The 15,502-nt window shown below is 40.2% G+C and overlaps 1 protein-coding gene across 1 annotated transcript in view; it reads left to right on the plus strand.

Annotated features, from left to right (window-relative positions):
* The window catches only part of LOC140458125 (voltage-dependent L-type calcium channel subunit alpha-1C-like), a 151,593-nt gene that overhangs the window by 37,570 nt on the left and 98,521 nt on the right, over window positions 1-15,502 (plus strand). The window contains exons 4-5 of the mRNA XM_072552232.1: window positions 2,300-2,456; window positions 10,267-10,394. Coding sequence (XP_072408333.1) covers window positions 2,300-2,456; window positions 10,267-10,394 — 285 coding nt within the window. The remainder of the gene's footprint in view (window positions 1-2,299; window positions 2,457-10,266; window positions 10,395-15,502) is intronic.

Raw genomic sequence — 15,502 nt, forward strand, 5'->3', positions numbered from 1 at the left:
TGCAGAATCATCCACTCGGCACTTCTGTTTGAAGACTTCTACAAATGCTTTGGCCTTATCTTTTGCACTGATGTGCTGGGGCTCTTCCATCATTGACAATCAGACCAATGTGGACCCTGTTCCTCAGTGAGTTGTTTACCTGTCTGTCCCCATTCATGACCAAATGTAACACAACTGCAGTGCTTAAATCTGATCCATTGGTTGTGGGATCACTTACTGCATATGCTGTTTGGAATGCAAGTAGTCATCTTTGGTAACTTCAACTGTTTGACACTTCATTTGTATGTATACTTGGTGCTGCTCCTTCTGCACTCTCTGTTGAACCAGGGTTCATCACCTGGCTTGATGGTAATGGTTGAGTGGGAGATGTACTGGTCCATGAGGTTACAAATTGTGCTGGAGTGCAATTCTGCTGCTGTTGATAGCTCACAGTGCTTCATGGATGCCCAGTCTTGAGTTGCTAATCTATTTGAAGTCTGTCCCATTTAGCACAGTGATAGTGCCACACATGCTGGAGATGTTATCAATGTGAAGGTGGGGCTTTGTGTCCACAATGACTCTGTGGTGGTCACTGTTACTGATACTGTCGTGGACACATGCATCCTCAGCAGGCACATTGGTGAGGACGAGGTCAAGTACGTTTTTCCCTCTTAGTGGTTCCCTCACCACCTAGCACAGACTCAGTCTAATAGCTATGTCCTTTAGGACCCAACCAGCTCAATCAGCAGTGTCGCTGCCAAGCCACTGTTGATAGTGGTGGATATTGAAATCCCCCACTCATGATATTTTGCACCACCTAAGTGCTGTTCAACATTAATCAGTACAAGGAGTATAGTGTGTGGTAACTAGCTAGAGACTTCCTTCCCCATGATATCATGAGACTTCACTATGTCCAGAGTTAATGGTGAGGACTCATGGGATAACTCCTTCCCACTACGCAGTGTTAGGGATCTGAGTTTTATTACAGCCTTGGGTGACTGTAGAGTTTGCATGTTCTTCCTGTGTCTGTGTGGGTTTCTGCCATGGTCCAAAGATGTGCAAGTTAGGGGATTGGTCATGCTAGATTGCCCTGTAGTGTCCAAGGATGTGCAGGCAAGATGGACGAGCCGTGTAGGGTTATGGGGATAGGGTGGGGAAGTGAGTTTAGGTGGGATGTTCTTTAGTGGGTTGGTGCAGACTCAATGGGCTGAATGGCCTCTTCTGCACTTTAGGAATTTTATAATTCTTTGACTCTATATCACTGTGCTGCCACCTCCTCTGGGTTTTTCCTGCCAGTGGGACAGAGCATATCCAAGAATGGTGATGGTGGTGTCTGGGACATAGTCATACTCATAGAATTATAACTTTCAGACAATATCAGACTGTTGCTTGACTCATCTGTGAGTCAGATGGCACTAGTCCCAAAATATTATGAAGAAGAACTTTGCAGGGTTGACAGGGCTGAATGAATTGCAGCATGGCTGTTAGGGATGATTAAAATGGATACAAATAAACACCCAGTAAGAAGAACAACCTAGAGACCAATTGTAAAATTGTAACAAGTTAAGTGGTTCAACATTAATTAGTTGAGGTTTTTTTACCCAGTAAATCTATAAAAGGAGGGCCTAAAATTGTGAGTTGAATATATGAATGTTATATTTGAGTGTTGAGTGATGAGCATTTGAGTGTTTTGTGAGTTGGTTGATACAGGATTGTTGTGCATTTGTAGTCTCTGATATTACATTAATACATCTACAATTTATAACAACCTTTGATCCATTTCACACCCAGAATAGAAGAGAAAATCCTCAGAATCTGGATCAGAATATCCCTATTGCCACACCCTGAATAATCAGAGTCTATCGCCTAGTCAGAGATCTAAGTCTGACGGTTATCTGTTTCTGTTGCATATCCATTCCATCAAAGGCCCAACCAATCACATTTTACAAATTGTTTTACTTTTCCAAGCTTGATTTTTTGCATCCGTCTCGTGATGAGAAAAAGGTTTGTTTTCATGCTTCCTTTTAGTTTTTCAGTTCTGTGAAATCAAACAATTGATAAAAAGTATGTATTTTAAATATATATAAAGCGAGAGTTAGAGCTTGGAGGAGATGAAGGTTTATCAACTCAATTGTCCCTTTTTGTATGTTGACTTCCAACCGTGATGAGCACCGATGAAGTTTATCCGCAATACTTTTAGGGTGTATTCCACTGTTTTATTTCAAAAGAATGTTATTTTCTCCAAATACAGATTGAGCTATATCGTATCATACATGGTTCTTTAATACAACAAGTCAACATTTATGGTTTGCATTTCCAGATGTGCTACAGGTGAGGCCTGGCAGGAGATCATGTTATCTTGTCTCCCAGGAAGACATTGTGAAAAAGAGCCAACGCGTCATGAAACAGAGCTTAACTGTGGAACTTATTTTGCTTTCTTCTACTTTGTTAGTTTCTACATGCTGTGTGCCTTCTTGGTGAGTACACATCCAGAAGGATTCTTGGTATTTTCCATTTAATGAATAAAGTATTCAGTTGAAATATATAGCACTCAAGAAAAAGTACAGGTCATATTGTATTCTGTGGATTAACCTCTAATCTCCAACCTTCCATTGCAACTTTTGAGTAACAACGTTAATACAGAATGTAGCCTAGTGCTATTATGTGTTGTTCATCTAATGAACTTTGAGAAATGATAGTCTGTATCAGTTTCTCATTATTGACAGGAAGTGTTGTGGAATCAGTTCTCAAACTCTGACAGAACTCTTCAGTGCTTAGTTTCAATTCTTATAAGAATGACCATGTGAAAGGGCATTTAGGTAAACAGGCAGGTAAACGTAGTCCAGGCTCCTTTTCTACAATTCTAAACAGCAAGTTTTAGAAGCAAATTACACTTTTTAATGGCATACTTTCATACAGCTGTCAATTAAAATCCCAGTCTGCACTTTTTCCCATCTGGCAGCTATTTTATTCCACTGCTTTCTTGAGTGATTGAGGCACTTTTCAAGCAGGATCCTTACGAATTAATTTAAATCAATATCCTATGGAGTCATTAAGACACCAATGCAAATTTAGTTGCCCACTGAACAAAGCATCCACATGAAAGATCAGACAGATAAGTTTAGAACTTGTCTTTATGGAATGAGGGGAGGCAGAAGTTTACTTTAAATATTTGAAGTCGTCCACCCTCAACCCCATCCCATTAACTAATTACCTAAATGTAAGTCACATGCAATCTTTGCAGGCCAAATAATTGTGAATCTCTCCAGATACCTGTGTCAGTGAGCAGCACATTGGCACAATGTTAGGAAGCTTGAAGCCTTAAATACACAATGTCTTTCAGTACAGTTTCCAAGTAGATACCTTGCATCCCTCCAATCCTCAAGTGTGCATTAATTAACATTTCCTTGTACCCCACTCCTCAACTTACTATTACATAAATAAAGGATTAGAAACATACAAAAAAACCTGGCTAAAAGAATCAGCGATTACATTTTAAGATGTGTTATTCTAGATCACCAAATTATGTTATAATCTCAGACCTAATCGACAGTTTAAGTTGTGACCTGGCCAGAGACCAATAATTTTTGAAGTAGACAAAATGTTAGTTCCCAGGGAGAAGAGAATACATGCAATATCTGAGTGTATTATCACTGGACTGTTAATCCAGAGACCCAGGTAATGTTCAGGGGACCCAGTTTCGAATCCCACTTCAGCTGATGGTGGAATTTGAATTCAATCAATATCTGGAGTTAAAAAGCTAATGATGACCATTAATCCATTATCGACTGTTGGGAAAACTCATCTGGTTCACTAATGCCTTTAGGGAGGGAAACTGCCATATTTACCTGGACTGTCCTACAAGTGACTCCAGACACATAGCAATGTGGTTGACTTTTAACTACCCTCTGGCAATTAGGGATGGGCAATAGCAAGCTTCGAAGCCAGCAATGTCTGCATCCTGTGAAAACATATTAAAAACTCAATAAGAGAATAAAGCCACAAATTTTTATGGTTTTGAGCAAATAACAATAACATACCATACAAGTTACAACAGTAATACAATCTACACTACATGTAGAACTTATTTGTAGCACCCAGATTTAACATGTGGTAAACATGGATAACAACTGACTAATAGCACTTAGACCTTGGTACTTGTTCTAACAGTAGAGAGATGTTTGACAGCACAGAGGTGTCTGTCTGTTCTTTGGACTTAACTCACTTTACAGAACACATGTAGCTCAGCTGCTTTCTCTGCTGGACAGTTAAAAATCAACATTCCTAACAATGACAGTTAAAAATCAACATTCCTAACAATGACAGTTAAAAATCAACATTCCTAACATGTCTCCTTCCCATAATACTGACTTCTCTTACTCAGTTTGTCTTCTTTGAACTCCTGTTCAGTGACCCCTGAACTTCAGTGAGCTTAAACTAGTCTGGCTTTGGTGGTGGTGGTGGTGGGCAGTAAGGGGGATTGGGGGAGGAACCCTAAGCAGTAGTGAAAGAAAATAGTGAAAGTGAGGCTGGTATGGAACTTAAAGAGACTGAGTTAAATAGGCAGGCAAGAGTACAGCAGAGGATGCGGGAAGTCCGATGAATTAAAATGCAGTTATTTCAATGCAAGAGGCTTGACAGGTAAGGCAGATGAACTCTGCATGGATGGGAATATGGGACTGGGTTATCATAACTATTATGCAAACATGGCTGAGGGAGGGACAGGACTGGCAGCTCGGTGTCCATGGTTTGGATGTAATGGGAAGGATAGAAAAGAGGCAAGAAAGGAGAGGGAGTAGCGTTTTTCGATTAAACATCATAACAGTACTTAGAGAAGGTATTCCTAAGGGATCATCCGGTGAAGCCAATGGGTGGAGCTGAGAAATAAGAATTGGATGATCACTTTGATGAGATTTTACTATAGGCCCTCCAATAGTCAGTGGGAAAATGAGGAGCAAATATGTAGGGAGATTGCAAGTAGGTGTAAGAACAATACAGTGTAATAGGAGAGGATTTTAACTTTCTAAACATAGACTGGGATTTCCATGAAGTTAAGGGCTTGGATGGAAAGGTATTTGTTAAGTTTGTTCTCAACTAATATGTGGATGGCCCTACTAGAGAAGAGGTAAAACTCGACCTCCTCTTGGAAATAAGTCAGAAGTCACACGACACCAGGTTACAGTCCAACAGGTTAATTTGAAATCACAAGCTTTCTGAGTGCTGCTCCTTTGTCAGGTGAAATCAACCTCATAACCTGGTGTCGAATGAATTCTGATTTTGTTCACCCCAGTCTAATGCCAGCACCTCCACATCTTGGGAAGTTAGGCTGGGCAAGTGACTGAGATGTCAGTAGGGGAGCACTTTGGAACCAGCTACCATAATTCTATTAGTTTTAAAATAGTAATGGAAAAGGATAGGCCGAGTTCAAAATTAAAGTGCTAAATTGGGAGAAGGCCAATTTTGATGGTATCAGACAGGAACTTTGATTGGGAAGGCTGTTTGCAGACAAAGGGATGTCTGACAAATGAGAGGTTCTCAAAAATAAAATTACAAGAGTTTAGGGATAGTATGTTCCTGCTAGTGTAAAGGGCAAGGCTGGCAGGAGTAGGGAACACTGGATGACTTGAGACAAAAAGAAGGGGGCATATGTCAAATGGGATCATGTGAATCCTTTGAGGAGTATAGGAGTATATTTAAGAGGGAAATCGAGAGGGCACAAAGGGGACATGGGATAGCTCTGGTAGATAAGGTTAATAAGAATCCAAAAAAATTCTACAAGTATATTAAGGGCAAAAGAGTAACTGGGGAGAGAATAGGGGCCCTTAAACATCAATGAGGAATCACAGGAGATGAGATCCCAAATGAATATTTTCCAACACTATTTCCTGTGAAGAAAGAGATGGAAGCTCAGGAACTTGGGGGTAAATAGTGGTGTCATGAAAAGAGTCTGGATTACAGAAGAGGGGGTACTGGACTGAAGAAGGGCTTATGCCCGAAACGTCGATTCTCCTTCTCCTTTGATGCTGCCTGACCTGCTGCGCTTTTCCAGCAACACGTTTTTAAGCTCTGATCCCCAACATCTGCAGTCCTCACTTTCTCCTAGGTCTTAAAGCACATACAGATAGACAAATCCTCAGGACCTGATCCCAGAATATTGTGAAAAGCTAGGAAAGAAATTTCCCCAAGCAGAGATATTTGTAACATTCATAGTCACAGATGCAATGCTGGAAGACTGGAGGGTGGCTAAAGCTATACCATTATTTAAGAAAGGTGGCAAGAAAATGCCAGGGAGCCACAGACTGGTGAGCCTGATGTCAGTGGTTGGCAGGTTGTTGAATGGGATTCTGAGAGACAGGATTTACAGACATTCAGAAAGGCAAGGTATGATTAGGGTTAGTCAGTATGGCTTTGTGTGTAGGAAGTCATGACTCTCAATCTTTTTGAAGAGGTGATCAAGAAGGTAGATGAAAGCAGAGTGGTAGACATTGTCTACATGGACTTTAGCAAGGCTTTCAACAAGGTTCCACATGGTAGATTGGTTAGTAAGATTAGATCAAATGGGGTCCAGGGAGAGCTAGCGAATTGAATACAAAATTGGCTTGACAGTAGGAGACAGAAAGTGGTAGTAGAGGGTTGTTTTTCAAACTGGAGGCCTGTGACCAGCAGTGTGCTGCAATAATCGGTGCTTGGTCCACTGTTGATCATTTCTATAAACAATTTGAATAAGAATATAAGAGGTATGGTTACTAAGTTTGCAGATGACACCAAAATTGGTGGATGGTGAAGAAGGTTATCTGAGAACACAACAGGATCTTGATCAACTGGGCTAGTGGGCTGAGGAATGACAGATGGAATTTATTTAAGATAAATCCATGGTCTTGCATTTTGCAAAGACAAACCAAAGCAAGACGTACACAGTTAACGGTAGGGCCCTGGGCAATGCGTTGAACAGAGAGAATTAACAGTGCAGGTACATAGTTCTTTGAAAGTGGTATCACAGATGGGCAGGGTGATGAAGGTGTTTGGCACAGTTGTCTTCTTTGGTCAGAACATTGAGTACTGGAGTTGGGACATCATATTACGGCTGTACAAGATATTGGTAAGGGTACATTTGGAATACTGCAAAAAATACTCAGCATCCTCCTATACAAAGGATGTTATTAAACTGTAAAGGGTCAAAAAGATTTACAAGGATCTTACTCAGACTTGCAGGATTTGAGTGATCAAGAGAGGCTGGATGGAGACTTATTCCCTGGATCATAGGAAGCTGAAGGGTGACCTTGTAGAATTTTATAAGATCATGGGCATAGATAAGGTGAATAACCAAGATCCTTTCCCCAAGTTAGGGGAGTCCAGAACTAAAGTGCATAGATTTAAGTTGCGAGGTATAAGATTTAAAAGGGGCAACTTTTTCATACAGAGGGTGGTACATTTTTTAGAACAAGCTTCAGAGAAAGTGGTAAAGGTAAGTACAGTTACAACACTTAAAAGGCATTTGGACAGGTAAATGGATAGAAAGGTGAGGGGGGATATGGGCCAAATGCAGTCAAATGGGATGAGTTCAGTTTAGGCAATCTGGTCGGCATGAACAAGTTGGGCCAAAGAGTCTATGTCTGTGATGTATGACTCTGTTACCAATCAAAATAATTGCAAAAAGCCTCTCTTCCATCAGCTTTGTAGAGAAGCTTATCACTTATGGATTGCAGTTGTTCAAGAAGGCAGGTCAAATCCACCATCTTAAGGATGGTTAGGGATGGGTATTAAATACTGGCTAAGGTGTAATGTCCACATCTTGGGAGCAAGTAATGTTTTAAAATGTTCATCTCATTAGCACCTTATTCCCACCTAAAACAGGATGGTAAAATTTTAAGGCTCAAAAAATGTGTAGTCCATGTTGCAATCACTTTGATATTTCTCTCTGTTTCACCTCTTCTGTTCCTCCTTTTATTTTATATTGTTCTTTTCTCTTAAATAATTTGATTTTATCCCTATCACCTTCTGGTACTTTCTTTTCTTTCCTTTTGGAAAGTCACTGATGAGTGATATATGTCAGGAATTGAGTCACTAATAGTAGCAATCTGCACTTGGCATGGAGATTATGCAAATATTGTGGCTATCCAACTTCAAAAGATATCAAATGAATCTGTCTGTCTCTTCATCCCTGTCTCATAGATGTTTGTAATTCGTCTCTCTCTCTCTCTCTCTCTCTCTCTCTCTCTGTCTCATGGTCATAGCACAGGTCTCCTGTAATCATTAAAAGATATACAGTGAAAGACTTAGTTTTTAAAGTGAGCTAATAATTTTCAATAAAGGAAAAAAATATATTATAGCTCTTATTTCTTTCTCTGCCTCTCTCTACTTCTGTCTTTCTTGCACTCTCTGACCCTAATGTTTATCTTTCTTCTCTCTAATTCTGATGCCTATCTAATTTTTTCTGTCATGCTGTTACTGTCACTTTCTCTGAGCTCAATTTTGCCTCATCTCAGATGCAAGTGTTTTGACATGGTGGTGAACCCTTCTGTTAATTAAACCAACACCCAGAAAAGCTCACCTTGCTTCATAATCTGTTAAAATATGAGTAACAGACAACTCCCAAATTTCACTATTTAAGTAAAATAATATCAATTTGTTCTTTAACTCTAAAAGTGAATATTAAACAAGAACTATTCACAACTCTTAAACCCCCCTTTCTCTTAATTGCTTATCATCTGCATCTAACTGTCTAACAAAATGCTGTTCCAATGAGACACTTACGAAAATTACATCAATTCAATTTCAAAACCGCCCAGCGGTTGTCGTCTTCAGTGTCTTTCTTTTTCCTGCTGAAGGTCTCCCTGAATTGTCGTCTTTTTATTGCGAATATATTTCATATGAAAAGGAACCTTTGATATAGAGTGTTTTCTAATCTCTTGGGTCTCTCTCAATGGCAGTTGCTCTGTCTCCAACTTTCAAAATGCCTGCATTTTTATTTCCCCAACATCGGTTCATCTCATTGGTTCCATGTTGGCAAAACAATAAATTCAAGCTCAATTAGGTTTTAGTATCCTGGGGTATAATTTAAACTGGTTAAATATGAGTTGTTGTCCAAACAGTAACCAACTCAGGTATCCATTTCACAGCCAAATGTTACATACATTCAATTTTCTAGTACATTCTGCGACTGCCATCTAGTCATATCCTTGTTATCTCTCAGTTCAGAACAGCATTCACACTCTCTTAAAGGTACAGTACACACCTTCAACTTTATAACACAAGTAATAATTAGCAAAAAATGAGATAATTAATTCGCTTCAGAATACATCTGAAATTTTAAAAACTAAAACAACATTGATCTGAAGACTATCTTCTCTCTACAGGTCTTTCTATCCCACCCCTCTGTTGCTTATCACATTTCAGAAATTTAAAGCTACAAATGTGTTACCACAACATTTTGATTTTCATACCTATCTATGTTTTCCCCAGACCTTTACACAAAAGCAATGGTTCTGCACCTGAACTGTAAAGTCAGGGATGACATTGACTGGATTGCCTTGCAGCAATTTAAGGCAATGATCATTAATGGCTCAGGGTGAACATCTTGGAGAATGGCCATCTCTAAGAGTCACATGGGAACTGTGTCTCCTGTTGGGACTACAGTTAATCTCCCCAAAGCAAAGCCACCTTGCCAAATAGGATCTTAAGGATGAGTTTGGAGGCTGAAGGGCATTTAATGAGGCATTAAGGTGCCTGCTAGGGACTCCAAATTGTCTTTTGCCTTTGCCCCAACTGAGCCCAGAGCAGAAAAACCTGTGGATGCTAGGTGCTTTGGTGAATATGAAAAGTTTACATTATTGGGATTCAGAGTGGCATTTCAGTCAGTGTGTAGTGATAGTATCAAGAGTGTGGTGCTGGTAAGGCACAGCAGGTCAGGCAGCATCCAAGGAGCAGGAAAATCAATGCTATGGACATAAGCCCTTTATCAGAATGCTGCCTGACATGCTGTATTTTACCAGCACCATACTCGACTCTAATCTCCAGCATCTGCAGTCCTCACTTTTGCCTTGTAGGGATAGTATGTTTACTTTGCAAATATATGAATATGCATGAATGTTAAATTGCTATATAAATCAAATGTAGATCTTCTGCACGTGGTTTAAATGGATCCTTATGTTCCCTTATATTTAAAGTAGTCATTGCCCAGTAATATTTTATTACCAATTACATCGTAAAGGCAGAATATCATACTATTTTTTCTTTTGAAGCTTGAATTTATTCCACATTTGCTAACTAAATTTCTCTTCCTCTCAGATTATCAACCTCTTTGTAGCTGTAATCATGGATAATTTTGATTATTTAACCCGTGATTGGTCTATTCTTGGTCCACATCATCTGGATGAATTTAAGAGAATCTGGGCTGAGTACGATCCTGAGGCCAAGTAAGTGCAGCAACTTAAAACACGACATTTGAAACTTGCTTTTTAGATTAATGTATTTAATTTGGTATTTTGTGCTTCTGATTAATATCACAAACCCTCAGCTATATGCAGTAATTATAATAGCTTTGACTCTCATAACGGCCATAATGCAGTAGCTTATTTCACAAATGCCAGGCTTAGAGTCATAGAGTTTGACAGCATGGAGAAAGGCCCTTTGGCCCAAACTGGTCCATGCCAACCAAAATGTCCACCAACACTAACCCAATTTTCCTGCACTTGGTCGATATCCTTCTAAACCTTTCCTATCCATGTAGTTGTCTAAATGCCTTTTAAATGTTGTTAATATGCCCACCTCAACCACTTCCGCTGACAGCTCATTCTATATGTGTTCCACCCTCTGTGTAAAAAAAAGTTGCCCCCCAGGTTCCCTTTTATTCTTTCCCCTCTAACCTTAAACTGATGCCCTCTAGTCCTTGATTCCCCAGCTCTGGGAAAAAGACCAAGTGTATTCATCCTATCCATGCCTCTCATGATCTTATATATTTCTATAAGATCCCCCTCAATCTCCCACTCTAAAGAAAAAAAGCCCTAGCTTTCCTATAAGTCAGATCATTGAATCCAGACAACATCCTTGTAAATTTCTTCTGTACTCTTTCCAGTTTAATAACATCCTTCCTATAGCAAGATGACCAAAACTGAACATAATACTCCAAGTGCGGCCTCACCAGCATCCTTTACAACTACAGCATAACTTCCCCACTTCTATACTCAGTGCCCTGACTGATGAAGGCCAGTGTGACAAAAGCCTTCTTCACTGCCCTGTCTACCTGTGACTCCACTTTCAGAGAACCGTGCACCTCAACTCCAAGGCCCTTCTGTTCCACTCCCCTCCTTAAGGTCTACCATTCACCATGAAACGCTTATCTTGAATAGACTTTCCAAAATGCAAGACCTCACACTTATCTATATTAAACTTCAATTGCCATTTCTCAGCCCACTTTCCCAGCTGATCAAGGTCCTGCTGCAATTTCTGATAATCTTCCTCACTGTCCATGGTGCCTCCTATTTTAGTGTCATCTGCAAACTTACTAATCATGCCATGTACATTCTCATCCAAATCATTGATATAAATAACAAACAGCAATGGGCCAAGCACTGATCCCTGAGGCACTCCACTAGTCACAGAGCTATAGTCTGACAAACATCTTTCCACTATTACCCTCTGCTTCCCACCATCAAGTCAATTGTGTATCCAATTTGCCATCTCCCCCTAGATTCCATGTGATCTAACCTTCCAGAGCAACCTACAATGTGGAACCTTATCAAAGGCCTTTCTGAAATCCATATAGACTACATCTACTACCCTGCCCTGCGCTCGTCAACCTTCCTGGTCACTTCATCAAAGAACGGCATGGTGGCTCAGTGGTTAGCACTGCTGCCTCACAGCGGCAGGGACCCCGGTTCAATTCCCGCCCGCAACTGTCTGTGTGGAGTTTGCACATTCTCTCTGTGTCTGCGTGAGTTTCCTCCCACAGTCAAAGATGTGCAGGTCAGGTGAATTGGCCATGCTAAATTGCCCATAGTGTTTGGTGCATTAGTCAGGGGTATTTGTAGGGGAATGGGTCTGGGTGGGTTGCTCTTCGGAGGGTCGGTCGGTGTGGATTTGTTGGGCCAAAGGGCCTGTTTCCACACTGTAGGGAATCTAATCATCTAATCTAATCAACTCTAACAAATTTGTGAGGCTTGATCTCCCACGCACCCAGCCTTGCTGACTGCTCCTAATCCAACCCTGTCTTTCCAAATGCATATATAGCATATCCCTCAGAATCTACTCAAGTAACTTAACTATCACAAGTGTTCAGCTTACTGGTCTATAGTTCCCAGGTTTTTCTGTGAAGCCCTTCTTGAATAAGGGCACAACCTCACTACCCTCCAGTCTTCCGGGACCTCACCTGTGGCTAATGATAATGCTAAAATGTCAGCCATGGTTCCCACAAGTTCTTCTCTAGCCTCTTGATGTGTTGTTGGATATATCTAGTCAGGACCTTATCCACCTTCATACATTCTAATACATCCAACACCTCCTCTACTGTGATATGGACTGTCCCCAAGATATGGCCACTAACTTCCCCAAGTTCCCAACTCTTCATGTATTTCTCTATCGTAAACACAGCGAAAAAATATTCATTGAGGACCTCGCCCATCTTCTTTGGTCTGCACATCCATTTGGTCCTTGAGGAGTCCTATTCTCCCTCTAGTTATTCTTTCTCCTTCAATATACTTAAAGAACCTCTTTGGATTCAAGGCTATCTCGTGCCCCCCTTTCACCCTCCTGATTTCCTTCTTCAGTAAACTCCTGTATTCCCTATATACATCCAGGGATGGACTATGGTTTCTGTCTCTTAAACACAGAACTAAACATTGTATGCAAATATAACAATGATGTTTCTCTTTGCAATATTGAGGAATATATGTAGGAAAAAGAAAAAAATTGCAGAAACCAGTTGCTGTAGAGGTTTCTGCGCTGTTGTGCTGTCCTGCCTTGTCCCCAGTTGTGTAAGTGAAAGAGCCATAACACTTGATATACAGCTCTGCCATAAACAATATGGTAGAATCATCAGAGCTTATGCCTCAATCTTAATTCCAGTGACGATGCAAAGAACAATTTCTACTCTGACTGTGTTGAAAACCTCACTGCCATCCAAAAGGAAGCAAAGAATCATCCATCTGGTGAACTTTAATTCCAAAGTTGATTATGACTTCGATGAGTGAACCATAGTCTGTGGGAAAAGCCAATGCAAATAGAGTCCTTCTGCCAATGTTAAATTCGAGTGATGATTAATCAAAGTGGTCTGATTATACAAAACATCCTCCATCACCAGAAGGATAAACTCAAAGCTACATGGAGACATCTTAGAACAAAGCATTGGGGCCTTAATTGCTTGGGTCCAAAATTGTTATTTGATCTTTGCAAGAGATCCATGCGTGCTGATCAGACGATTGACTTGTTCAGTTAATAATGAGCATTCACTTAGAATCAAAATGACTCAAAGCCCAAAAGCCCAGGATGAAGATGATCAAAGATATAGCCTTAAAACTGTCCAATCAAGTGTAGCTCACAACCAGTCTGGAAAGTTTTCACACATCTAAGACTCAGCTGTACTAGGCTCTTGTGCCCAAACCATTCATTTAAAACATTGTCATCACCAGTACTGATTTAATAGAAATGATGCTCAAATATGTGACCTCCTCGAATGCAGCTGTCATTGCCTGATGGAACAAGTCAAGAAGACCACTTTCTATGAGCTGAAGGTTGACAATTCATGTTTTAGCTATGTCCTGTGGGGCTCCGGGTATTTCCTTCTGCACTCTTCATTGAACCAAAGTTGATGCTCAGCCAAAACGTTTGGAACTTTGTTCCACAAACAACAGTGAATGCTGGATCAGTTATTAATTTTAAATCTGAGATACATCAATTTTTGTTAAGCAAAGGTATTAAGGGATATTGACAAAAGGCAGATATATGGAGTTAGGCCACAGATCAGCCATGACCTCATTGAATGTTGGAACAAGTTAAAGGGGTAGTATAGCCTCCACCTGTTCCTATGATCCTATATCGTTGCAGGGAAAATGGTGGAGCAGTAATGGCAGGAGTTTCTGAGGTAATTCAGAAGGCACAGAAATTCATTGCAGGGAAAAAGAAACATACTAAGGGTAGGATGAGGTTACCATGGCTGGCAGGGGAAGTCAGGGACAGCATAAAATCAAATGAAAAAGCGTAGTTTATGGTGAAGATTAGTGGGAAGCCAGAAGATTGAGAAGGTTTTAAAAACTAGCAGAAGGCAATGAAAAAACAGTAACAGAGGAATAGATGAAATATGAGAGAATGCTAGCTAGTAATATAAAAGAAGATTGCAAGAGATTTTTAGATATGTAAACTGTGTTATGGATTAGGCCAGACCACTCAAAATATTCTTCAGCAGTCAGCCCGAGACCTAACTTTGCAATTTGTTTTGGTAAATGTCTAGTGAAAATTTCCCAGCGTAAGATAGCTGGTTTGACTACTAGATTTTAAAACAGACAAAAACTTTATTCACAAAATTACACAATGAAACACAAAGAACAGACTCAAAGAACCTCTACAGAATGCAGGCTATTCAACTAGACTTAATTATGCTGTTCCAAATATACACAACAGTCCCAATAAGCAAACTCCCTTTAAAAACCATTTTAAAGGATCACATGCTTACAAGTTGAAGTTGAAGGGCAGAAAAGAGAGAGAGTTTCCATACAGTTCCCTGTTGAACGTCCCAATTCAAGACTGAACTAAAACTGCTCAGCTCAGCTCAGCTAGCTTAGAGAGCTGACCATGCCCCTTTCTATATACAGGTCACTTCTAAAGCATGACCACTTTAGCCTGAAGTCTCATCTGTTTACACATTAAACAAAGGCCTCTCAAAATTCTTTTCATCTCTGTGCCAAACCAAACTAATTGGAGTCCGGCCCGGTTTATTGCCCCTCTGAACGAAATCAAGGACAGAGTCTCCTTGAACCAAGGAACAGCTTTTTTATAAAAAAGGACTAGCTTCGTGACACCCCCCCCCCCCTTAAAAAAAACCCTCAACTACAAAAGATGGCTTCATTTTTAACCTTTCAAAATCCTGGTTAGTAGTTTAAACACACGTATACATTATAACTAGAAACCACATGCAAATTCAGGTCACGGGACACCCACCACTGAACGCCTCCGTATCTCATTCAAGTCTCAATAACGCATCGGCAATCACGTTTTCACGACCTGCCACATGCACAATTGTCAAAGTGAATGCTGCAACAGCAAGCTCCATCTAAACAATCTGGCATTTTTGTCCTTAAATTATTCCACAAATGTCATTGGATTGTGACAGTATGTACGGTTTTCTCAGATGCATTGCTGATAATATAAAGGCTGAAATGTTGTAATGCCAACACCAATCTTAAACGTCTTTCTCCACTGTTGCATATTTCTGTTGATGAACTTTCAACTTCCTGGAAAAATACCCAATGGGTCTTTCTATTCCCTCGTCATCTTCCTTCAGGAGCATTGTACCAACACCCAAATCACTGGC

The sequence above is a fragment of the Chiloscyllium punctatum genome, chromosome 32 (genome assembly GCF_047496795.1).
Source record: "Chiloscyllium punctatum isolate Juve2018m chromosome 32, sChiPun1.3, whole genome shotgun sequence".
NCBI classification, from domain to species: Eukaryota; Metazoa; Chordata; class Chondrichthyes; order Orectolobiformes; family Hemiscylliidae; genus Chiloscyllium; species Chiloscyllium punctatum.